The sequence below is a fragment of the Ostrinia furnacalis genome, unplaced genomic scaffold (assembly GCF_004193835.3).
Source record: "Ostrinia furnacalis isolate ACB-3 unplaced genomic scaffold, ASM419383v2 OfSCF2047, whole genome shotgun sequence".
Lineage (NCBI taxonomy): Eukaryota > Metazoa > Arthropoda > Insecta > Lepidoptera > Crambidae > Ostrinia > Ostrinia furnacalis.
Genome location: NW_021132286.1, coordinates 871,079 through 897,661, shown reverse-complemented (window position 1 = coordinate 897,661; position 26,583 = coordinate 871,079). Strand labels below are relative to the sequence as shown.

General features: G+C 33.8%; 1 protein-coding gene across 2 annotated transcripts in view; it reads left to right on the top strand.

The window, feature by feature from the left end:
- LOC114354367 (elongation of very long chain fatty acids protein AAEL008004-like) overlaps nucleotides 1-26,583 on the top strand; it is a 61,523-nt gene that overhangs the window by 19,255 nt on the left and 15,685 nt on the right. The window contains exons 1-2 of one of the 2 annotated variants that reach the window (XM_028306721.1): nucleotides 21,074-21,174; nucleotides 22,710-22,775. In XM_028306721.1, the coding sequence (XP_028162522.1) occupies nucleotides 22,730-22,775 (46 nt within the window). In that variant the 5' untranslated portion in view covers nucleotides 21,074-21,174; nucleotides 22,710-22,729. Of the gene's footprint in view, nucleotides 1-21,073; nucleotides 21,175-22,709; nucleotides 22,776-26,583 lie in introns of those variants that run through there. The other variant, XM_028306719.1, reaches the window with a different exon arrangement.

Genomic DNA, 26,583 nt, shown 5'->3' with positions numbered 1-26,583 from the left:
GTCCTATTGTATACGGGCTGTAACAATAGATAGTTATAGTAAGGTCATTGGCATTGTTTCGTAACTGGACTATTAATAGTATAGCTTGCGAGTACTCACGTCTTTACAATTAATATTTAAATGGATGTAGACTAACTTGGTGACGTAGTTATTGATTTGGGAAAATATTTTCATTCTTCCATCCTACATAACCGGTACCAACGTGGTTCATACCATGGTGGAACGACGACTTCATAGCTACCAACCAGGCGATGTGGAGATCATTGGGGCTATATAATCCTGTGGCTGCAATGATGATGATGATCCTACTTATTTTCTATTAATACTTTTTTAGATGTGAAAAGTAAGGATGGATTTTTGCTTAATTTCTAAGGCTGAGTTGCACCACTTAACTTTGACCGTAACTATAACGATAACCGGTGCGTTTTGTATGGAGTTTGACAGATTTTTGACGTTTGTCAAAGTTTAAGTAAGATGGTGCAATTAAGCCTTACTCTTTCATGCAAAAAGTAGTGAAAGGTTTTTGATGAAACTTTGCAGTATTAGATCAGAATAAACATGGTGAAAATGACGAAGGCTAAACCGCGGGATATGCTAGTGGTACATATTTTTGTCAGGCTTTTTATGCTTCAAGCTTCTAGTACCGTTATTTCTATGTATTTACTCGTATTTCAACCGGCAGACAGCGGTGACTGAGTATGTTGCGGCGGCGCTTTCTCAGCACTTGCCAAATGTTGGTCTCGAAGCCTAGAATTAAGCACTAACTATTGTATGCCTTCAAGGCGGAACGCAGCTGATCTACATAAATATTCATTTATAATTTGACAACATAAGTACCTGTGGTTCACAATAAACGTATGTATTTTGAATTTGAATTTGAAGCGCTGGTAGGGCAAACTATTTTTTTTTATTAGTCTTTTATCTTTATTTTCTTAAAATATTTAAAAATTTGTAATTATATTTAATAGTCCATACAAATAAAGAAATTTTTGACTTTGACTTCAACTCCAAGGATAAAAATAACTGCCTCATTTTGGTTTTTGTATTCTAATCTTTGCGACCCCAGAAGGTCGTCCGCAATGGTTTTGGTCTGCCATGGGAAATCTTTTTTGCCTTGTTATTAAATACTTTATTTTTTTCCAAAAGCATTATCTGTATTTTGATACTCAGGTATCCTTAACTTGATGAATGAATGTCTTTATATTCGAGTTATGTTCCTCAGCTCAGAACAAACAATCAGAAAGAACAAACAAATAATATGAGGTATTGTGTATAATAATAATAAGTAATGGTAATTTAATTTTTCTCACAAACTTGATGTCAGAGGAGATTTTGTTTTGTTAGAGTGTAGAGTAACGCCCATATTCACAAACATTACTATGAGGTCTCACAGTACGCGTGGGCGCACAGGGTGACACATGAACCAATCACAGAACTCTATTTAACGCTGTGCGATCGATTAACTGCTTCACTTAAGCAAGCATAGTTTGTGAATACGGGTGTTAGAATCTTGGCTCTACATTTTAGATCTGATAACTTTTACATAATGCGATCCATTGGTCCCGTCTTGGCAAAATATTTTTTTCATTAAAGTGTTTTTGGCAAGATTATTGCATTCTAAAATCGCTAGCCGTACTCTTCAAACCATCTGCAATATCATTAATTAAGCATAAAATTATTTAACATATTCATTAATGAACATCAATAACACATGTAAACAAATTGCATTGTGATTTTTCAATTAGCATAAAACGTATTCATGCATTGACCTCACTGTTAATGGTCCACGAACGTGAGAGGAGGGGTCAGGCATGACGTTATCTGTCAAGTGCTAGGCAGACGAGGTCATCTAAAATGCAGATTCATCTATCAGTTATTATAAGCTTTGAAGCAAGGTCACTATCATTGGGACCCGAGCATAGAGTAAGCATGGAGAGCTTAGAGCGTAGGAGTGGATGTCCTTTACTTGGTAGATAAAAAAATGCAAAATATATTTTGACTGCTTGCTGAAATTACAAATAGATTAAGAGCTAGTGAACGCCAGACCTACGTCATTTTATAAAAGCTGAAAGTTTGTCAGTGTATGCTCCCAATATAGAATAGAATGTTGGTGAATCATGAAGTTTGGGTCATCGTGGCTTTGGTAGCTATCCTAAAAAAACTGTCTGGCAAGGAGTTGGAACTGTCAAAACTGTCTGGCTGATGAGGAAACTACTTCTAATTATTGCCCTAATAGTTTATATAAAAATCAGCTTTTATGGTATAACGAAAGCCTAACTTTTACAGTGGCTTTTTCTGTATATTCAATATACTGTAATTCTACTTACGTTCCGTACGTGTAAAGTCCCTTTTCATGCTTGCTACCAGACCCAGTACGGCAGCAAGCAGACTGCAATGTCTTATCAATATTTTAGAGCCCTTGAGGCATAGCATAATTATACTTTTATCAATAGAAACTAAACTGTCCTGTTCCTGTGGACCGACGATCTGGTGAGGGTCGCGGGAGGTGCCTGGATGCGAGCGGCGCAGGACCGGTCTTTGTGGAAATCCTTGGGGGAAGCCTTTGTCCAGCAGTGAACGTCTTTCGGCTAAAACGAACAAACGAAACTGTCCTTTAACTGTCAATATATTTTGTATATATGAAAAGGATTGAATACAAGCTGTTCATACATCTGAAGTAGTTGAATTGATTATTATCAATATAAGTTTATATTCAGTGTCAAGTTACTATTAAGATGTCAGTTATAACATCAAGTACGATCCAGCAAATTGGTCTCGCATTAACCAGATGGACTCCATTGATAAAACACAAGTGTTATTGATGTAAAGGCACATTTAATTGAATGTCAGAGTTTACAGTTGAGTAAGGCGTATTGGTGCCGTATGGAAGGCGCGGCAGCCTTGGCAGTTCTGTTTTCAAAGTTTCACAATACCGCCTTTTTGGAGACCGATTCAAAATGATTGTTTATTTTAATGGTGCGGAGAAATTGGCCTTTTCTGAGTAATGGGTTAAGTGACCCTTAAGGAAGGTGGAATGATGATATTCATAAATGACGTGGTGATGGTGGGATATGGATGGGGTGATGGATTCTGTAGTGTAAATTAAATACATGAAATTAGTGTAGGTAAATTATATTCGATTACATACGAACAACTGACATTAGCTTTGAATATAATTATGATTAAGGTTTTTAAAGTGGTTTGAACTAATACAATAATAAAAATATGTTGTAGGTCTCAAAATCCTTGAATCTTTAGTTGGAAATGATCGTAATTTAATGCTCATCATCATCTTTAAATTTTGCCAGTCATCTCCTATCCTTTGAACTGACGATTTTGACTTTTTACATTACAATTAATACGACGTTGATTTCGTTTGAATAAACAGCTGTTTTTTATTTGCATTCTTGCTAACAACGAATTAACCAAAAACACTTTTTGTGAGTTTTAAATCAACACCACAAAATTCAAGTTGATTAGAAAACACTCGATGATAATGAGTAAAAAATCTGACCGTGGATTTGTCTATAGGTAAGTGGATGTGATCCATACAACTTGTATGATTTTATGCATGTTGTAAGTGGGTGGACTAAACGTTCTTCGAATAATTCAATAGCTAACGTTCTTGAGTGCATGACACAAAAAGATCTTGCGACAAAAATGTGAGCTCTGATGTGCTTTCAACTATTCCTAGACATAATTTTCTTGTTCTTCTTTAAAAAACATTGTTAGGATAGATTTTTGGACAGATGTCCCCAAAACAAACTACCAAAGCTTTATCACAAATAATCACAATCCGATTAACAATTTCAAAAGGCATTGGGGACAAACATACAAACATCTAAATTTATATAACTCAAAGGTGACTGACTGACTGACTGACATAGTGATCTATAAACGGACGGTATCAATGGACGATTCATGCAGAAATTTGGCATGCATGTAGATGTTATGACGTAGGCATCCGCTAAGAAAGGATTTTACGAAACTCCACCCCTAAGGGGGTAAAACGGGATCCACGCGTACGAAGTCGCGGGCGGCCGCTATTTAATTTAGTTAGTATATTTAAGTAAATATAATCATTATGTAACTCTAGACTAGATAACGTATTTATCATACAGATAAAAAGAGTTGCAGAGTTAGGAATAGTCCCATATACCCTTTTTCATCGTTGCTCTATTATGGACTTATCGGTAAGGAAGCTCCAAGCACATTTATTTTATTTTATTTATTTTTATTTATTTATGTTAGGGAAACAAACAATTTTGATATACAGACAAATAATCACACAAAAAATAGGATTTATCGCACTGATGCAAGTTCCTGAATCTCTACATACCTACAGGGTGAAAAAGATAAGTGATCTCACTCAATTTCTTAACTATCAAGATATTGAAAAATTGATTACTGATCCTGAAAGTGCTTCACGAGCTCTGCACTTCAGTACTATCAAGATCAGTAACCAGTTTTTCGAAATCGTATATTATACAGTGTTTGGGATAGGGCTAGCGATAATTTAAGGCGATGTTATTATGTCAATTTTATCGACAAAAATGCATGTGGTCCTACCCCCCTCCTCTTGCTTAATTTTTTAAATTTATTTTTTATGTGACTCTAAATCCATTCCCATTCCAAAATTCCCAAACACACTTTAAAGTTTAGAAACAATCGAGTAATATCACTCATCGTTTCCATCCTGTATAATTACGTAACTGTATTTTTAAAGTCGTGTCTTGTTTAATTGTTATAATCAACTTTTGTTTGGCATCCGTATCATCAAAAGTAATAACGTCAATTAGCAAACAAGTGCATTAAAAATCTTTTGAGTTTTTACCGTTGTAATTTGTATTATTAACAGTTTTAGCCTTCAAAGTTGGAGCGATGAAGCAATATACTAATAATTATGTTTAGCAAATATTCGATACTTTAATGATAACAATAAATTTTATACGTATTTTCAACGAATGAAATGTCAAGGTGAACGTAAAAATATGTTTTCCTTAGTGAAATGAAAACAAAAATAGATCTAGAGAATAGCGAGAACAGCGCAGACTTAAAATCATTGTAACTAGAGTCTTAATTGTCTATTTTTATGCTATCTAAATCTTGCTCTATCTAATTTCTTTTGTTGACATAGTTTTATGGAACTGCGTTCGTATTGCACACCTTTTATCTTCTGAGAAGACAAAAATGGTGATATAGATCGTACAATGCAATATGTGCACTATTTTTATCAGATCTCGTACGTTTTTTGCTTCATTTTCCATGAAGTTTGTGAATAGAAATAATAATTGTACTTATAATGCTCCTTCGTCCATTCTAATATCGTGAGTAGGGGAATTCCCAGGAAATGTAGGTACTCATAAAAATAATGATAATTTAGTAATCAAAACTATTGAATATTAATTGAATAGTTTGTTTTTTCTGCAGACCACATCGAAATAAAAGAAAAAAAGGTTTTTTTTCACTTCATCAAACACAGTAAATACTAATACGTTAAGGTTCATTTTACGTATTACATAAAACAATAGAACAAAGGGTCTTCTTTGTAAACAAAGCTAAACAAAGGTGTTTTCCAAAAGTCTTCAATTTTCCTCCACGTGTAGTAAAGAATACTCGTATCCCATGGGGTCTGTAATTAGAGTGTGCTCCGCCCTTTCAATGATGTATGATGACATTGGGCAAAGGCTAAGTAAGATACCTTCTAGTAAAACAGTTTTTTTAATGCAGAACAAGGCAGGTATTTGACCGCAATCGCACCTGATGTTAAGTGAGATGCTTGTAAGGGCCTATTCACTCTCGCCTTAAAAAGGCCCGGATTATAGTGTTGGGTAAATACAGCAGCAGGTAGCGAATTCCAGTCCCTAGCTGTTCACTTAGTGAGAGTCCAAATAAAATAGGAATGGAAAACTATTTTTATTTTAATACTATCCTAGAACCTAGACTTAGCTAATTAGGTTAGTGAGAAGTTTAGTAACTAATAAAAAATTTCCATGGATTATTTATTTCAAAAAATGCAAATAATTCCCGAAACTTTTTTAGCATTAGCAAACCCAACATAAAACATTAAAGCAGTCTCATTGCCGTGTATTGCAAAAATGTGTTATAATTTAGATTTTTTGTGTGTTACAAATGACCCCTATTTCCTCTTGATGGGAATTGCGATGACGAGTTACTTGATTGCATGTTTTTTCATTTGGATTTTACCATTCTAGTACAGATGATATCATATCATGCAACCACCGTAGCATCATAGGTACTTGTGCTACTATTTTGCATCGTAGTTGTCCTTAATCATAAACTAAATTTTGGTTTGGTCTATTAATCATAGTCGACAGGAAAATATTAAGGCTGGGTTGCATCATCTTACTTTAACTTTGACAAACGTCAAAAATCGTCAAACTCCATACAAAGACACCGGTTATCGTTATAGTTACGGTCAAAGTTAGGTGGAGCAACCAACTTTAAGAAATTGAAAAGTGTGGCTTTGTAGGGAAACAAATTGCAATATTCCATAACGATCTCTAGTAAACAGGAAGGCGCTCTGGATGCACATACTTTCCGAGATTACGGGACTATTCCTACCTCTCGTTCCCACCGCTGCAACTCCTGTGTAGCCAGGATCTACAGCTTGACCGCCAATAAAAACCCAACCAGTGAAGGTCAAGTTTGTCCCTTTCCGAGGTTATTACTTATTTATTGCTAAGGTAGATCTAAAATCCGTTCAGGCATATGACACATACCTACTCGTACATAAATGCCGCGCGAAAAACGGCGCCATTTTCCGGCATTGTCTTTTAAAACAAAAAATGCAAAATAGCAAATACAAAGTTGTTTGTAAGTACTTCGTATAAACATGCTTAATCATGTTGACACATCCAATAAGCAAAAATCTACAAATGTCAAAATTAATCAAATTGTTAAATCTCGTACGTTTCCCGCATAATGTTTATTTACCTACCAATTGGTGTTCTTGCTATCAGTTTTTTGCAAGATATTTTTAATACAATGATTTATTTAGACTCTAGCTAGAGACGTTTCGCACCAAGAGTGGTTTTTGACTTATTGCATACTTAGTTATAGAATAGGTACTCACAACTCAAAATATTTACTTTACCTAATTTTTAACTTAAATTCCAATATTTTAATTTAAGACTATCTTAATTTAAGATTATTTTGAGTTACGCTACCCTTTCTCCAGACATGCGTTTTTACCTATGCCTTCTTTATTTATCAACCGACTTCAAAAAAAGGAGGAGGTTCTCAATTCGACCNATCTCGTACGTTTCCCGCATATTTTATGTATAAAGTAAATGCAATGTTTATTTACCTACCAATTGATGTTCTTGCTATCAGTTTTTTGCAAGATCTTTTTGATACAATGATTTATTTATGACTCTAGAGTCGTACACTTTGTTTAAATTAAGAATAATACAACTCAAAATACTTATTTTTACAGGATTATCAAGTAGGAAGTTCACGTAATGTTTGACGTAGATTCCGATATAATTTCCACTATCTTCATTTAAGATTATTTTGAGTTATGTAACCCTTTCTGCGTCCGTTTTTACCTATGCCTTCTTTAAACTAGACTTATTTTACATAAAATTTTCGTTGCTATCAATATAGCTGGCAGGTATTAAAATTAAATGATAAACAAAATATGTTTTCCTAGTTCATGTGGGTATTAATTACACCGTCAGCTTCAATTTATATAAAGAAAAAAAAAAGATGCAGTCCACTTGTTACCCACAGTGACAGGTTAAAGACACATTATAAATTTAACCGACCTTGATCAAGATTTTATAATTATTTTCTTTTACTTTAAAGCTTAAATGCCGAGACCAGGAAATAAAATAAAAATTCCTATTAAAACAGGACTCGTTTTCTGTAACGACGCTACATAAACTCAATCGTAGAGTTACATTGCATTTGTAAATAAAATAATTAAATAAGTAGAAAGATAAAGTTTTTATTTATATTTCATTCTTAATTTAAATTTCGTACGATCTACAGCAGGACATTTGTACCTATTAAAATCACATGAGTATCATAAAATTCTCAAATTCAACTACTTGATTTGAGGCTTACACCTCTTTTTAAAATTTCCACCCTGTATAACTAAACAAATGATTGACTAACAACTTTTACATTGAAAACTAAGATCAAAGGTGTAACTCTATTACAAATGTCTTAAAGTATATTGATTAAAACAATGAAGTTCATTTAGATTCAAAATTAACATTTTAACTCAATGTTATTTGTTTATGCGTGAAGGTTTTAGCCAGAAATACTCATATCAATTAATTTATTTAACTATCACACCGATTAAAACAATTTTACTAAGCAGAAATATAGTTTTTTTCTGGCCGCGGCGATTTCTTTTTTCTTCTTCGACTTTTTTGAACTGATCGGTCATTAAAATGTGTACTGTTTTTAAAGTGTTGTATATGTTATCCAAATAAACGTTTTATCTAATCTATCTATCTACTAGACTTCAAAGGTCAGACTATGCTGCTGTCTTTCCCGAAAACTATAATCCGGGCCTTTTCAAGGCGAGAGTGAATAGGCACTTACAGGGCAGATATGTACCATCCTAGACTGCATCCCACTTAACATCAGGTGCGATTGTGGTCAAATACCTGCGTTGTTATGCATAGAAAAAAAGAAAAAAAAACTACCAACTAGTACAACTGGGACCACTTGTATTCTTGCCGTGGATATAATAAGAGGCATCATTAGGCCTCCCCAAAACGTCTGGCCTGTGTAGAAATCCTTTTTACCTCTGGTGAATTGGAGAAGGTCGTGTACCTGGAATGGAGGCCGCGTACCGGAAAACGCAGCGTGGTACGTCCACCCACAAGGTGGACCGACGACCTGATAAAGGTAGCAGGAAGGCGCTGGATGCAGGCCGCTACCAACCGTGCGATGTGGAAGTCATTGGGGGAGCCCTATGTTCAGCAGTGGACGTCCCACGGCTGAAATGATGATGATGATGATGTTTACCTGCAGTGAAGACCAACTCCCGTATTCACAAACGACGCTTGCTTAAGTGAAGCAGCATATAGAACGCACAGCGTTGAATAAAGCCCTGTGATTGGTTAGTGTGCGTCCACGCGCACTGTGAGACCTCATAGTAATATTTGTGAATACGGGCGTAAAAGACTTGTAGGCCTAAGATGCGCGNAGTATCAATCATGGTATACCTACATAAATATTAATTCGTCCTAATAAATAAGTAGGTTATTAGTAATTATTTTTCTACTTTTTAATGTAGGTTTTTTGGAGTCGGTTTTATTTTTTACAAGATCAAATCAAAATCAAGAATATTTTATTCAATTTGGGGTGTATGTATACCTACTAAAGATTTTGTCGTAGTATCACGTGAACGTAGTATTTGCATCGACAGCTTCATTTTATATAAAGAAAAAAAAAGATGCAGTCCACTTGTTACCGACAGTGACAGGTTAAAGACACATTATAAATTTAACCGACCTTGATCAAGATTTTATAATTATTTTCTTTTACTTTAAAGCTTAAATGCCGTGACCAGGAAATAAAATAAAAATGATTATTATCACAGGACTTGTTTTCTGAAACGACTCTATAAACTCAATTGAAACTCAAACATTGAAAATCGAAATATTTTATTTTTGATTCAAGTTTTGTATAGCAAAATAGATGCTCTCTTACAATAAAAAAGTCACAAAATAAGCTAACAATATTTATTTAAGGATCATTTCAAAATTGCCACCCTGTATAACTAAACAAATGATTGACTAACAACTTTTACATTGAAAACTAAGATCAAAGGTGCAACTCTATTACAAATGTCTTAAAGTATATGGATTAAAACAATAAGGTTCATTTAGATTCAAAGTTAAATTAACATTTAACTCAATGTTATTTGTTTATGCGTGAAGGTTGTAGCCAGAAATACTCATATCAATTAATTTATTTAACTATCACACTGATTAAATCAATTTATGCCACTGCGATTTCTTTCTTTCTTCTTCGACTTTTTTAAACTGATCGGTCATTAAGAATGTACTAGGTATCGTTCGTTCGTTTCAGCCGAAAGACGTCCACTGCTGGACAAAGGCCTCCCCAAGTATTTCCACAAAGACCAGTCCTGCGCCTCTCGCATCCAGGCACCTCTCGCGACCTTCACCGGATCGTCGGTCCACCTAGTGGAAGGCCTGCCCACTAGGTATGTTACTAGGTATGTTAGTCTTCAAAGGTCAGACTACTAGTAAAACTGAGACCACCTCTTCTCTTGCCCTGGATATCATAAGAGACATTATTAGGCCTCCCCAAAACGTCTGGCCTGTGTAGAAATCCTCTTTATCTCTGGTGAATTGGAGAAGGTCGTGCACCTGGAATGGAGGCCGCGTACCGGAAAACGCAGCGTGGGACGTCCACCCACAAGGTGGACCGACGACCTGATAAAGGTAGCAGGAAGGCGCTGGATGCAGGCCGCTACCAACCGTGCGATGTGGAAGTCATTGGGGGAGCCCTATGTTCAGCAGTGGACGTCCTATGGCTGAAATGATGATGATGATGATGTTTACCTGCAGTGAAGACCAACTCCCGTATTCACAAACGACGCTTGCTTAAGTGAAGCAGCAAATAGAACGCACAGCGTTGAATAAAGCTCTGTGATTGGTTCGTGTGCGTCCACGCGCACTGTGAGACCTCATAGTAATATTTGTGAATACGGGCGTAAAAGACTTGTAGGCCTAAGATGCGCGTCGCTAAATATAAACTTTTATTGTGCCATTTTATCGATTTTAAGCGATAAGCCCATACATTTGTCATTTAACATCATCGATAAGACTTTATCACGGCGCGCATCCTAGCCTAGATGATGATGTTGATAGTCCCTTAAAAATTTATATTCATCACTTCTCACAATATTAATAAATTAGTCACAAAACTGTTTCGTAACTCGTACGTGTCAGTGACATCGGAGTAATTAGCGAGCCTGATAGAGAGTTGACAACGATTCATTACTGTGACATTATTTTGTAGGCCATGGTGGACTACCATAGCCATCATTATGCTTAATAACTCTTCAACCGCTAGTGGTAAGATCTGACTCAGAACCATAAGTCCCGATTGGATTTGCCAAATTGTCTGCTGAGATTGGTATCAACCAAATGAAGTTCACCACACCACCAATGTGCTTACCATGAGTTTACGTTAGGTGTGCTCGCTAGAGAGTACGTCAAAAAAATATATGAAGATTTTTATTTCTTGAAAGTAGCCGCTTGGGGCGCTGCACAATATGTCATACATTTAATGTAATTTTTTTACGTTAGTCGCTAGCGAGCTCACATAACGTAAACTCATGGTAAGCACACAGGTAGGGCATGTTTTAAGTTCACTAGCTACCCACATCTTAGCTATGCCTTTCGCCATAATAACAATGATAACGATAGTTATAGTATTAGCAATTTAGGTAAGATTACTATGTTAGTTACTCTGTGGTTAAGGATTCCGGGTGGAGAACGCTACCGCCATCAGCTTGATCATCACTATTCAACAATATTATGTGAGATGGAGACCAAATACTACCTCGTAGTAGTTAAAAAAGTACCACAAAACTTTGACCGTAACTATGACGATACCCGGTGTTTTTTGTATGGAGTTTGACAGATTTTTGACGTTTGTCAAAGTTAAAGTAAGATGGTGCAACCCAGCCTAAGTTTTTGATGACCCATTTGAGGTAGTGGTTAACAATTCGGCTACTAAAACGGTCGTAACGTCTACACAGAACAAACACTCGTGAGTTTGAGTGTATGTGTATTTTGTCTGGGTTGGTTTCTTTGTGATATGTATGTACTTATTAACAAAAAATGTCTAAAGTATGTTGAATTATATCTGTACAAGTTTTGTTTGAAATTATAAGGCGCCGTGTTGTATTATGTTCAAGGATAACATTCATTAATTCAACGACGAATATGCGGAATTGGTTCCATTTTATTAAACCACTACTCACTGAGTTGAAAGTATTGAAAAGATGATCTTATTTCACCTTTCTTATTTCCTAGTCAGTATAATGTTATATATTGTAAACATACATCTATACTTCTATACTAATATTATAAATGCGAAAGTAACTCTGTCTGTTTGTCTGTCTATCTGTCTGTCTGTCTGACTCGCTTTCACGCCTAAACCACTGAACCGATTTTGATGAAATTTGGCATAGAGATAGTTTGAGTCCCGGGAAAGGACATAGAATAGTTGTTATCCCGGTTATTGAAACAGGGATGCGCGCAATATAGTTTTTCTGTGACAGACAAAATTTCACGCGAGCGAAGCCGCGGGCGGAAAGCTAGTAATATATAAAACGTAATATTTTAGTACACTTTTTTGGACGCGGTTTTAATTTTCCTTATCGTGACTATTTCACTGAGACCAGCAACAGTTTGACGATTTCCGAAGGGATGACAATATCACCTCATCTGAATATTTTTCAGCCAGGTCAGTAATGTTACTGGTTGGCCCAAATAACAGAAATTCAACCACTTACAAGCTTGGACCTATCTTCTTCTTCTTCTTGTCCTGTCGACATCAAACCTACACAGTGTCAGCCCAAAACTCCGCTACAAGAGTGGCGTTGGACACGGTCCTTGGACTTATGATTAAGTTTGAATTAAGTTTTTTTTTTTTTAAATAAAGTTGCATGGCGAGACCTTGATCAGTTGATGTTCGGTAATTTGGTCTTTCGATTTGATCATTGATTCGCACTCGGAACAAAGCTCAACTCAAATCCGTGTTTGGTTTTGGAAACGTGTTGACTTTTTGGGATTGCAAATATAAACCGGTTTTGATGTATTCAAAAAAATTTACATCATACTAGTCTTTTTTGGGACCGCAAAAATTAACTTGTGTTTTATTGTTTTCGAAATAGTAGTCTTTTTTTGTGCACCTGGTTTTATAATTATTTTGTTGTTGATAGATAGTTCTTATTGCTAGAGATCTTCCTGATAACCTGTAGAGAGTTGATAAATCTTCTTTAATGTTAAAATTATGCGACAAATAAATTTTCAGGCATCGATTAAAGCGTGTGGGTGTCATTTGAGGATTTAGGTGTCCATATAAGTTAGGACGAATTTCCAAAGCTATAAAGTTGCAAACTGACAGATACTAAATTCTCTCTACGTTTTGCAACATGGCCTAGACAATGCACTATCTAATTTTTAGACAGACAATGTCGTTGCACCAACAATGATCGCGGGCTAATAAATAAATTATCCACTCACGGTATCGCACAAATTAGTATAAATTTCTTGCCCGTTGCGTAGCTCATGACAATCTAATTACGGTAAAAACCATACAACAATGAATTTCCAGTGATCTTTCTACATCGGGTCATAATTACTAAATGATTGACACACATTAATGAACCTTAATGCTTAATCATTAGGGAATTGTTTGGCGTCGAAAAATACTTGATATCGAGATAGGTTTCCGTGAGAATATGGGTAAGGTTACAAATGAAATCATTTGATTGGATTTTCACATTAAAAGTAGGTACAAAATAAGTGAATGCAGTAGGTAAATGTTTTCTTAAAATGTCTCTACAATGCCATGGCGGACTACTTCATTAGTTTATGACAAAGCTCACCGAAGAAATAAGTGTGCGATGGATTGAATTTCTATAATTTTCGACTGATAATTTTTATAAGTAGATCCTAATAATTGTAGATTCATGTGGTTTCATCAAAAATGCCTGGAAAATTAAGTCAGAGAGGTACTTACCTATGATGACTGAATATTATAATTTGGGGAGTAGTTTTTACAGATTCAAAACTCGTTGCTCACATTTTTACCATCTATGGCATTTGTCCATTACCATAATAATGCTGACCATTCTTATTAGAAGTGCCTACAATAATACGTTTTGAATATGTAAAACAAAGGTAGTATGACAAACATTTTAATGAGCGTAAGATCGTCTGCGTATTTTTTATTCGTTCAATAAATGCTTAAAGGTTACCTTGACCTAAAAATGCGTTCGCAAAATAGGGTCCAGTCTCCTGTTCGCGTCCTCCTATCAATTTGCGTAGAAACGACGGATCACTCTTTAAATATTTAGAAGTGTCAACTGAAATAGACATAGACATTAATATATGTAGATGGCTTTCGGTTTTGTTAGTGTGTTAGTATGGTTATCTTTTACTGTTTATAAGGAATCGTTCTTCGTAATAGTTACACTGAGTGAAAAAATAAGGAATTAAGTAGTCTTTGTGATTTGTTTTCTGTGGATTTTTGAAAGAGCAAATGGCGAATACGTGGTGGACGTAAACAGGCGACATTACCCTAAGTACCAGTGTTACTAGGTGAATAAAGTCCATTGACATACAGCCTTGACTTACGTCGGGTGGTACAGGGTATTTGATTGGTTGACATGACTGTCATAACTATTATGACAACTAATGGTATTGCTTTAGGCTCTATTTGGATGTGTAAGTTTCCATATCAGTTCGATTATTATTTAAGCTAATGAAAAACGTGTAAATTACTATCGCGAATAAAAGGTTTTTTTTATCATTACGAATGATTTATAGGTATTTTTCAGTCTGGTAGTTTGATACCACAGTTTTTTTTTTTTTGGGATAGTAGAGTAGTTTTTCGCATGTAAGTAATTTATTTATTTTTTATTAATTTTACTTTTCTGTAGATTCAAAGAAACAATAGACATTTAAAACCCAATCATAGCATGAATCTTAAATGTTTTTAATGCATAGTTTCTTATGACAAATCTAGACGACTCTATTAGAAATGATTTAGTTTTAATTAAATGGAATTTAACATAGTGACAAATGGTCCAATTATGTCGCATGCAAGCATGCTAACTGATTCATAATGATGTTATTTTCCATACCAATACCTGACAGATGCAATTAACACTAGAAAGGCCGCCGNTTAAAGTAATTAGCAACCGCGAGCGTATAATTATTATCTAAACAAAACTATGTAGGTACATAATACTTTTTGGAATATACTAGAATAAAAAAAAATTTTAAAATGTTTTTATTTTTTTGGTTGGTTTTTTGTTTTTTACACATCACGACGTGTCTAATGTTTATAAAAACAGTAAAATAAATAGCTTTATCCATTTTTTTATTACGTCATGTCATTATGGAGTCATGTCAGTTTGTTAATCATGACATAATATAAAATTTATGAAAAAAATTCACAGCTATGGTCAACGACCCTAGCAAGTTATGCAAAACTTGATTATATTTTGGATTGAATGGTGATTTACAATAGTAAGTCCGTTTGCCATTGCATTTTATAGTAAAACTAGTTATACTAAAATACAAAATCGTGCCTGTTCATCATGGCCATCATCTATTTCAGTGGTGTATATTTTTAAAGTTACAAATACAAAAATACAAAATTTCTTTTTTTTCTTAAAGGACTGTTATCTTAGAAAGTAGAAAGTTCTTACCTAGATTATTACCTACCTTCTTCCGAAAAAAAATTTAAAGACACTGACAATATTTTTTTGATATTTATACAATTTAAGCGCCTAAAATGATTCATTAATCCAGTAACTTAATGAGGGTGATTACACTGACCGGGTACAATCTGGCGCCAATATAATTAAAGCGAAAGCTATAATGTGTTTATAATTTATAATTAATAACTAACTGTAATTTATATAAACACCATCATTACAGAATTTCAAATGTACCAGAACCCTTGACGCTTGAAAAATTTCACAAGAAGAAAACAGTCGTCATCGCGTCATCAAGAAATACCTTTTTTTTCTTTTGCAAGTTAGCATGAAACTTTATAAGATGTCACAATGTTTACTTTTTACTAACTAAAACTTTATGTTGGTAGCACCTTTTCATAAGGCAGGACAACGTGTTTCAAAAGCTTTTTGTTTGAAAATTGTTTGGCAATTCTAAGTTAATAAATATAAATTAGGTACATTTGCGTTAGCACGTTACTAAAAATACCAAGCTGAATTGAAAACGCAAAGTAATGTATAATATAATGATCATTGTCATTGCTTGCTATCTAACGACTTTACATCGTATTATTATGACATATCTAATATTACGCTTTGAAATTGCCAAATTAAGAGTTGTAACAAAAACCTTAAAGGTCAAAATGTTACATTAAATTATCAAATGCAGTGCAATTTTTGTATGAAAATAAGAAAAACATTTCAATTACATTTTTCTGATTATTATTGTGATTTTTTCTTTTGACAGTAAAAAAATCTTGAATGACACAAACAAAATGATTACCTACATTTACGATGAAACAGTGTGCAATGTAATGTTGTAAGTGAATTAAATACCATTTATTGACTTATTTATTGACATAAAATGTTTATCTAATTAAAGTATAGCTATCAACCAATAATAAACGGATCTTTTTGGAAATTTCGTTAAAGGTAACTAAAATTAAGGTAGAGTCGACACCATCTACATATTTCTTACAAAATCGTTCTTATAACAAGAGCGTTTNGGTAAATCAGGCAGTTTCAAAGATAAAATTCTGAAAAAAAAATCAAAAGGTGTATAGGGACCCGCAGTTTACTAAAATCACTTAATCGGAAAACTGCTGCTATGGCTATTGCGGCTTTATTCCAGGCACCCATCGAAATAAATGTATTTTCAGGAGGACGTCAGTTGATACAGAATTCTGGTCCATAGGTATTAGTAGTAGAGAACATAAATCAAGTAAAAGCTAGCAACCCTAGCTTCTTTAAAACAAATAAAAAGCTATAAAACGCAGCGAGCGTTGATGCAAGCCTAGCCTTGTTGCAACTGAGAATCTTGATAACCCATAATTTGGCTCGGTCTTAGTGGATTGCAAAAAGTTGGCCAATGTGAACGGAAATTATTGTTTTGGGTGTAACAATAAATTAACTGAGTGGAAGTGCTTCCACATTTAAGGTCAGATAGTAAGCGTGACTGTGAAAGTCAGAAACTATCAAAACCGAATTTTATGTAATTTGGACCAACTTTTTATGATAAACTATGTTTCGCCGTAAAGTTTCACATTGTAGAGTCTCTTTTTCGAAGTCAAGTGACTGAATTATTGTTGAATTAAAGATCAAATAAGCAGAGTACCGTAGCAAAATAAAATAATTATTGAATAAACAAAAAACCCAACTGCGTAAAAATGAACTAAAAAGATAAAAACAAGCCTTAGTGTTCACAAATGCAGTCGGAGGCAAACAAAAAAATTAGTCATTGATGCCTCCGACTGCATTTGTGAAAACTAAGGCTTGTTTTTATCTTTTTAGTTAATTTTTACGCAGTTGGGTTTTTTGTTTATTCAATAATTATTTTATTTTAATCTTTTTAGTTTAATAACATACATTTTTGTAAGCTACTTAAAAATCCCTTTATTTTGATACCCCACTCGATAGGTTTTGAGAAAAAATACTTTTTTTGAAGACTTTTTTTTTTCAATTTTAACATAGCCAGTGTCACTCTCATGATTAAGACGAATCTAACGACACCTCTCACGCTAAAATCGGTCAAGCCGTTTTGGCTGTAGGCCGTGCCAAAGAAATATACACATACATACATACATACCTACATACATACCTACATACATACCTACATACATACCTATATACATACCTACATACATACATACACTCGAAAAACATAACCCTCCTTCTGGCGCAGTCGGGTAAAAATGTGTGAAAATTTACATTCTGAAAAATATTTCTTCTAATGCGAATTATTGAAATTACTCGGTAAAATATTATCCACACCTTTAGCACCTTATAAAATTAAATTGTTTTACTTTTCGGCTACATACTCTACAATTTGATGTCGTATTAATTAATTTATGACGTGTGCACTATGCGTGTTTTATTAAAACAAAAGACGATTAAAAAGCAGCAACTGGCCAAAAATTTATAATTAAAAATAAAAAGTTTCAAATTAAAAATAAATTATCGATTCAACTTTTGAAAAAGAAAAACAAAGAACTTCTCGGCGGCCAGTGCGCTACTGGTTAAAATGGCCTATAAAGTTACGTCATAAAAATATTATGTACATTCATAAACTAGTTTTAATATTTTTGTAAGGCATTGAACTTGAACTAATCCAGTTTTAGCCGAAGTCTAACGAATTTTAAGTAAACCGTTATTTTTATTTACATTTATTTTTATATTAGGAGATTTGAATAATATCATTATGAGTAAATTAATTGATGTTACATCTCAGATACAACATAATATTCTATTGTTTGTTGTCTAAGTTTGTTTTGTAAGAAAAAAGTAGACTAAATTGGTCTAAAACGCGAATTATCCCGTTCGTTACGCTTGAAAATATTGTTTTCTAAATAATTACAGTTTTATCGCCATTTGCGACATAGGACAAGTAATAATATAGATCACTTAATTACCTGATTGTTGCGGTATTTCCAGTATTAACATAATTTATGAAAATACAAACAAATCAGATTCAAAAACAAAAGAAGAGAAACCATTATTGAGTGGATTTAAATTGAACAACTTTTGTCTGAGCCTTACAAAAAGATATTTAACATGTTTTTATTTAATAACACTAAATGTATGGATTTTCCTATTAAATCCGCGCTCCAAAAAACTTATTTGCGTCAAACGATGATAGTCTTTTTTAGTCAGATTAGATCATAGTTTGTATTGTAATAGAAAATATAGACACATAATGAACGCCTGGACAACTAACTAGGGTTACCAGTTGTTACTACTTAAAACCTTATAAACAATATTGCATTTGTAAGAGTTACCTACTTCATGAGATCCTATCATCCAAAGTCAATGTTCAAATTCAAATGTAAAAAATCTTTTGTTCACGTCACAAATATAGTTTGCTCTACCAACACCTCAGGGCATTATAGATGCTAAGAAGTGGGGGAACGAAATCTGCATAGCTTAGGAATCAGAAACAGTTAAATCAATGCACTTTTGGATCACTTTATTTATTCATCAAAACTTGTCCCCATTATTTCTAAAGTATAAGCCTAGGCGCAGACCATCGATTTTTCGTCGGCCGATAGTTTACTCGAGCAGTTGATCAGTATGGTCATGTATGGAAGTGCGCACATTACAATTCGATTTGGCAGATTCATACAATTTAAAATCGGGCACAACTATCGGCCAACTAAAAATCGATGGTCTGCGCCTAGTCTAAGACTAATTTCTAAAAATTAACTGTTAATCAACTGAATACCTAATGAAACTGTAAATTTTGGAAATCCTGATTCGAAATAACTTTGAAAGTTCGATGACTTTTTGTGATCGACTAGTATCAATATGGGTTTTTATGGGTTTTACCATTAAATCGCGTTTTTGTTTCTAGGCACACTATAAAAATATATCTTTATTATAATTCACCTCTACAAGACCTTGTCAAGATTTTGACTTTTATTTCACCCATAGAATTAAAAAAAGGTTTTGTAATAGCTGTTGCGAAAATTATGTAAATCAAACTAGTTATATTTATATACTACTAGCTTTCCGCCCGGCTTCTCCCGCGTGGAATTTTGTCTGTCACAGAAAACCTATATCACGCGCGTGCCTGTTTCAAAAACCGGGATAAAAACTATGTCCTTTCCCTGGACTCAAATTATCTGTATGCCAAATTTCATCAAAATCAGTTCAGTGGTTTAGCCGTGAAAGCATGACAGACAGATAGTTACTTTCGCATTTATAATATTAGTATAGATTTTTCGGTCTTTGAACTTGAAATTATAATGTTGGTAGCAATGATATTTGCATATAATGGCAGGTTGATGCAAGAATACATTTGTAATTGATTGCAAAATTGCAAATACGTAGGTTAATGCTATTATAGACTAGTTTTTACTTAAGTATGTACCTACGATTTGAAATTATGACAGACGCATTTTTGATTAATTGCTAGAAGTAAATACCTACTTATCAAAAATGCCGCGGAGTCAGTTATTATTATTTAATATCTGTTGAAGTCATTGATTGGTGACTATGAAAATATTTTCATTGATTCATTTTATTATATTACTTGTAGTTGGTAGAATTAACTGCCATAATAAAATTAATGTGCGGGAAGTATAGGCCAGATCCCCCACTTACCTAAAGAGAGGGTCGTGCAGTCATGCATCGGAACCAAAATGGTCTCTAGTCCCGCATTGAACACTAAATGAATGACCTAAAAACTTTACTCGATAAAAGTTTTTAGGTTTATCGATATTGCATGATTAGCCCATACATTTGTCATCTAAAATCGTCGACAAGATNTGCTTGCTTGCTTGCTTGCTTGCTTGCTTGCTTGCTAGCTTGCTTGCTTGCTAGCTTGCTTGCTAGCTTGCTTGCCTGCTTGCTTGCCAGGTTGCATGCTTGCTCGCTTGCTTGCTTGCTCGTTTGCTAGCTTGCTTGTTTGCTTGCTTGCTTGCTGCATGCAATGCTTATTATAACAATTGAACTTTATATAAAATTATTGTTATATGATTTAAGTTTTATAGGAAAAGAATTTTATCTCATTTGATTGTTCGACATTTTATTTTTATATGATTTGAATGTTATTTGTTTTAAATAGTATACATTGTAAGTTTTATAGAAAATATTCATTATATCAAACCATTTTATATCAGTTGTTAGTTATTTGTCTTAAAATTATTCGTTTTAAAATTATATTATTCGTTTATTACAGTAAATGATTATTAAATTAAATGATTTTATATAATTTGATGTTATATCCTCTAAGTATTATATGATATGTAGTTATATCATACATTACACACCCTTTACAAACATTACTAAGAGGTCTCATAGTGCGCGTGGACGCACAGGATGACACACGAACCAATCACAGAGCTCTATTCAACGCTATGGGTCAATTTGCTGCTTCACTTAAGCAAGCATCATTTGTGAACACGGGCGTAAGATGCCACTGTGTTATTGATGTGCTCTCTACAAACAATGACGTCCATTCAAAGTCATGTCGTTACGTCACATGTACTTGACATTCAGCAAGGTCCGCCCTGATCCATTACTGACATTACTGACTAATTGTTTTTCGCAACGACACTAATTTTACCTGAAGCTTGCGCGTTACCGAGGGTCAGTTACCGATTGTGCTTGTGGCGGGCCGTCAGTATTGACATACCAGTGGATATTTATTTATTTTAAAAAATACGCCGGAGTTTGCAATAGATTAGGTGCGTGTATTTTTTTATTTTACATTTGTGTGCGAAGAAATTGCAGCATTGAAGTTAATTCGTTGTTGATTTCAATGTGTATATTTACGGAGCTGGAACGTTTAAAAGTTAAAAGCTGAGTTGCACCATGTAACTTAGATCGTAACTATAACCTAACCGGTGTTTTTGTATGGAGTTTGACAGATATTTGACGTTTGTCTCAGTTAAAGTAAGATAGTGCAACCCAGCCTAAGTATTAATGACTAACTTACATCTTTGATAGGCAATTAATGGGTAAAAATATGGTTCATTTTGTAAAAAAAAAAGTTCTAGCTGTGGACTCGAATGAACTACTGGTAAATACAGCTAGCTACAACGCATCACATTGGAGTTTATTGCAAAATAACAATACGTCGTCAGTACAATGACTCAACTCCACAAGTCCGCCTTGGTGCTACATTTTCGTCACTGCCCTTTATAATTCTTGAAAAATGTTAATGACATGCCTATCATACAAATTGAGTTTTGACACAAGAATGTGGAGTCACACACGACAGTTCACTCAATTGGGACATTCTCTTCAACTTAAGGATAACCAGTGCTTTTATTTACTTTTCTTGAACTTTATGCAAGATTGACACCGTCCTGTGAACTTTTTATGTAAACATTGACGTAATAAAATATCTGAAACATTGTTTGACATCCAATTTTAAATTATTGCGGACTTAAATTGTTTTTTTATGTCCTAAACTGCAAGAGTCAATCTGTAAATTATTATGATCATATTTGTGTAAATGGTGACCTATTTTAGAGTTAGGTACCTTGAAAGTAGAAGTAATATTTTGTCTTACTTCGAAAACATTATTTAAAACATTGACCTTCACTAATTAGGTTTGTTATTGGCGCTTCAGCTGTAGATCCTGGCTACACAGGCAGGAGTTGCAGCGGTGCGTCTTTCCGTTCTATACATGGCCAGAACGCACCCATAGGAAACTGCTCGTGTATATTTTGTAGTGCCCGTTTGTAAATCTGTGACTCCAAACTATACACGAATTTTGCGTACTGATCGTGTATACTTTGGAAGAGCTTAGTAAAAAAAGTCATATCCAAACTATACTCGATTAGTTCCTACTACACCACTTACACTTGACTAGAGTGTGTTTAGTTGATATTGATTTAGTAAAATATGGAATTATATTTAAAATTACATTTATTCGATATTATTACATAAAATATTATTATTTTACTGAATCTATAATAAATCTAGATTTTTAACACAATATATTTTGGAGTATGATAATTGACCTAAGTTACTACAAATTATACGCGAGCAGTACGCAGCATATGCGTACTGGTCGTGTATAGTTTGGAGGAGCTTAGTAAAAAAAGTCATCTCCAAACTATACTCGATTAGTTTCACACCCTTGCGTTCTGGCTATGTATAGAACGGAAAGACGCTGCAGCGGTGGGAACGAGAGGTGGGAATAGTCCCGTACCATTACCCGTATTAATTTAATCATTTTCATAATATTTAACACACGTGTTTCTCTTTTCAGGTGTCAATTCAACACTCGAGATGTCGTTCGTGGACTCATACAAAAATTTCATGCAAAGAAATAGCGGTAAGTTTTTAAAACTACAATATGTTTTCGATAATAAAATAATTTTTGAAGATTTCCTAACAATAATGATCCAGTGTGAGAATACAAGACAATACTGATATGGTTGTGCCATGCCATGGAATAAAAAAAAATTAACTTACACCTAATCGAAGAATTATTGATTAGAATACTAGATCTCAAAGTTTGAACACAATAATACTCTAAACTTAATGCAAGGTTTTATTTCAATAAATCAATCTACTCCATATTATCACGTCTTGAAATTATCAATCTTTACATAATAATAATAATCTATTACTGAAATATTATCATGGACAAAGATAACGATTTATCAGAAATGCAATAAAATGTCAGATAAATTTATCATCAATTAATGAAATACCACATAAATAATACATAAGTCTAGTAGATAAGTTAATTTCTGTAACACATTTGTTTGTAATTCCTAAAATAAATAAATAAAATACACTACACAATACTGATATTTAATTCAGAGTTTATTGACTTAGCCACAAAATATTTTGTGACTTCGAAGCGTGAACAGTGTACCTACCATGAGTTTACGTTAGGTGTGCTCGCTAGCAAGTACGTCAAAAATCTCTATGAAACATTTGTTTCTTGAAAGTAGCCGCTAGGGGCGCTGCACAATATGTCATACAATTAATGTCATATTTTTACGCAGTCGCTAGCGAGCACACCTAACGTAAACTCATGGTAAGCACACAGGGCTGTCAATGTACCATGTTCTTATGACGTCATCTCAAAATAAGTCAGAATAATCCATGATTATTGTAGCATCTTATTATTTTTTAAACTTCAAGGTTTAAATAACTCTAATTCAAAAATGTTGACAACGTATTTTGACTCCTAGTTAGTTACTTGATAAAATGAGACAAATCTTACTATACCGCCTCATCAAGGCTTAAATCAATGAATTAATCCAAATGAAAATCTTCTAAATATTATGTAAGTATATCTCAAAGATGACTGACTGATATAGTGATCTATCAACGCACAGTCCAAACCACTGGACGGATTTGGCATGCAGGTAGATGTTATGACGTATACATCTGCTAAGAAAGGATTTTACGAAACTCCACCCCTAAATTAGTGTAAGGTACATACATACGCGGTGTTTGCGGGCAGCACAGGACCGGTCGTTATGAAGATTCATAGGGGAGGCCTTTGTCCAGCAGTGGACGTTATTTGCCTGAAACGAACGAACGAATAAATACATTTTCAGGAGGACCTCAGTTGATTCAGAATTCCGGTCCATAGGTATTGTAGAACTTAAAACTGGCAACCCTAGCTTCTTTAAAATAAATAAAAAGTTATAAAACGCAGCGAGCGTTGATGCAAGCCCAGCCTTGTTGCAACTGAGAATCTTGATAACCCATAATTTGGCTCGGTCTTAGTGGATTGCAAAAAGTTGGCCAATGTGAACGGAAATTATTGTTTTGGGTGTAACAATAAATTAACTGAGTGGAAGTGCTTCCACATTTAAGGTCAGATAGTAAGCGTGACTGTGATAGTCAGAAAATATCAGACCCGTCACATTTATGTAATTTGGACCACCTTTTTATGATAAACTATGTTTTGCAATAAAGTTTGACATTGTAGGGTCTGAACTATTGTTGAATTTCTTCTAATGCGAATTATTATTATTACTCGGTAAAAGATTATCCACACCTTTAGCACCTTATATAGTTAAATTGTTTTACTTTTCGGATACATACTCAAAAATTTGATGTCGTATTAATTAACTGATGTTTGCACTATGCGTGTTTTATAAAAACAAAAGACGATTGGCGCAAAAAAAGCAGCGGCAACTGACTAAAATTTTAAAGAATTAAATTAACGATTCCATTTTTGAAAAAGAAAAACAAAGAACAATCTGGTTAAAACGGCCTATAAAGTTACGTCATAAAAATATTTGTACCTACGTATAAACTAGTTTTCATATTTTTGCGAGGCATTGAACTTGAACTAATCCAGTTTTAGCCGAGGTTCAACGAATAAAAGCAGTTAACCGTTATTTTTATTTAAATTAATGTTTATGGTTTTTTATAATAAGAGTTGAATATTATAATAATTATGAGTGAATTAATTGATGTTATATTTCAGTCAACATAATATTCTATTGTCTGTTGTCTGTAAGAAGAAAATAGACTAAATTGGTCTAAAACGCGAATTATCCTGTTACGCTTGAAATATTGTTTTCTAAATAATTACAGTTTTATCGCCATTTGCGACATGGGGTGAGCAATAATATAGATAACTTATATACCTGATTGTTGCATTATTTCCAGTATTAACATAATTTATGAAAACACAAACAAATCAGATTCAAAAACAAAAGAAGAGAAACCATTATTGAGTGGATTTAAATTGAACAACTTTTGTCTGAGCCTTACAAAAAGATATTTAACATGTTTTTATTTAATAACACTAAATGTATGGATTTTCCTATTAAATCCGCGCACCAAAAAACTTATTTGCGTCAAACGATGATAGTCTTTTTTAGTCAGATTAGATCATTTGTATTGTAATAGAAAACATAGACACATAATGAACGCCTAGACAACTAACTAGGGTTGCCAGATGTTACCACTTAAAACCTTTTTTTTAAACAATATTGCATTAGTAAGAGTTACCCACTTCATGACATCCTATCATCCAAAGTCAATGTTCAAATTTAAATTAAAAAAATCTTATGGCCCAAAGTCAAAGTCAAAGTCAAAATTTCAAAGTCAAAATTTCAAAGTCAAAATTTCTTTATTTGTTTAGACTAATAAATAGTTCTTACAAATCGTCATTTTGCTCTTAAGGAGCCTCTATCTACATGTCTCATAATCTTTTTACCCTACCAGCGCTTCGAGACCAACATTTACCAAATATGGTTTGCTCTACCAACACTTTAGGGCATTATGGTGAACCTAAATAAATGAATAAATAAATTATTATAGATGCTAAGAAGTGGGGGAACGAAATCTGCATAGCTTAGGAATCAAAACGTGTTCCCATTATTTCTAAAGTATAAGACTAATTTCTAAAAATGTTGTCTAATTAACTGTTAATCAACTGAATATCTAATGAAACTGACAATTTTGGAAATCCTGATTCGAAATAACTTTGAAAGTTCGATGACTTTTTGTGATCGACTAGTATCAATATGGGTTTTTATGGGTTTTACCCACTACAAAATCGCGGTTTTGTTTCTAGACACACTATAAAATATTATTAAATAATGTTCATTATAATCCACCTCTACGAGACCTCAAGTCAAGATTTTGACCATTATTTCACCCATAGAATTAAAAAAAGGTTTTGTCATAGCTGTTGCGAAAAATAAGTAAATCAAACTAGTTATATTTATATACTACTAGCTTTCCGCCCGCGGCTTCGCCCGCGTGGAATTTTGTCTGTCATAGAAAACCTTTATCGCGCGCGTGACTGTTTCAAAAACCGGGATAAAAACTATGTCCTTTCCCTGGACTCAAATTATCTGTATGCCAAATTTCATCAAAATCAGTTCAGTGGTTCGCCTAAACCAAGACAGACAGACAGTTACTTTCGCATTAATAATATTAGTATAGATTTTTTGGTCTTTGAACTTGAAATTATAATGTTGGTAGCAATGATATTTGCATATAATAGCATGTTGATGCATGAATACATTTGTAATTGATTGCATAATCGCAAATACGTAGGTTAATGCTATTATAGACTAGTTTTTACTTAAGTATGTACCTACGATTTGAAATTATGACAGACGCATTTTTGATTAATTGCTAGAAGTAAATACCTA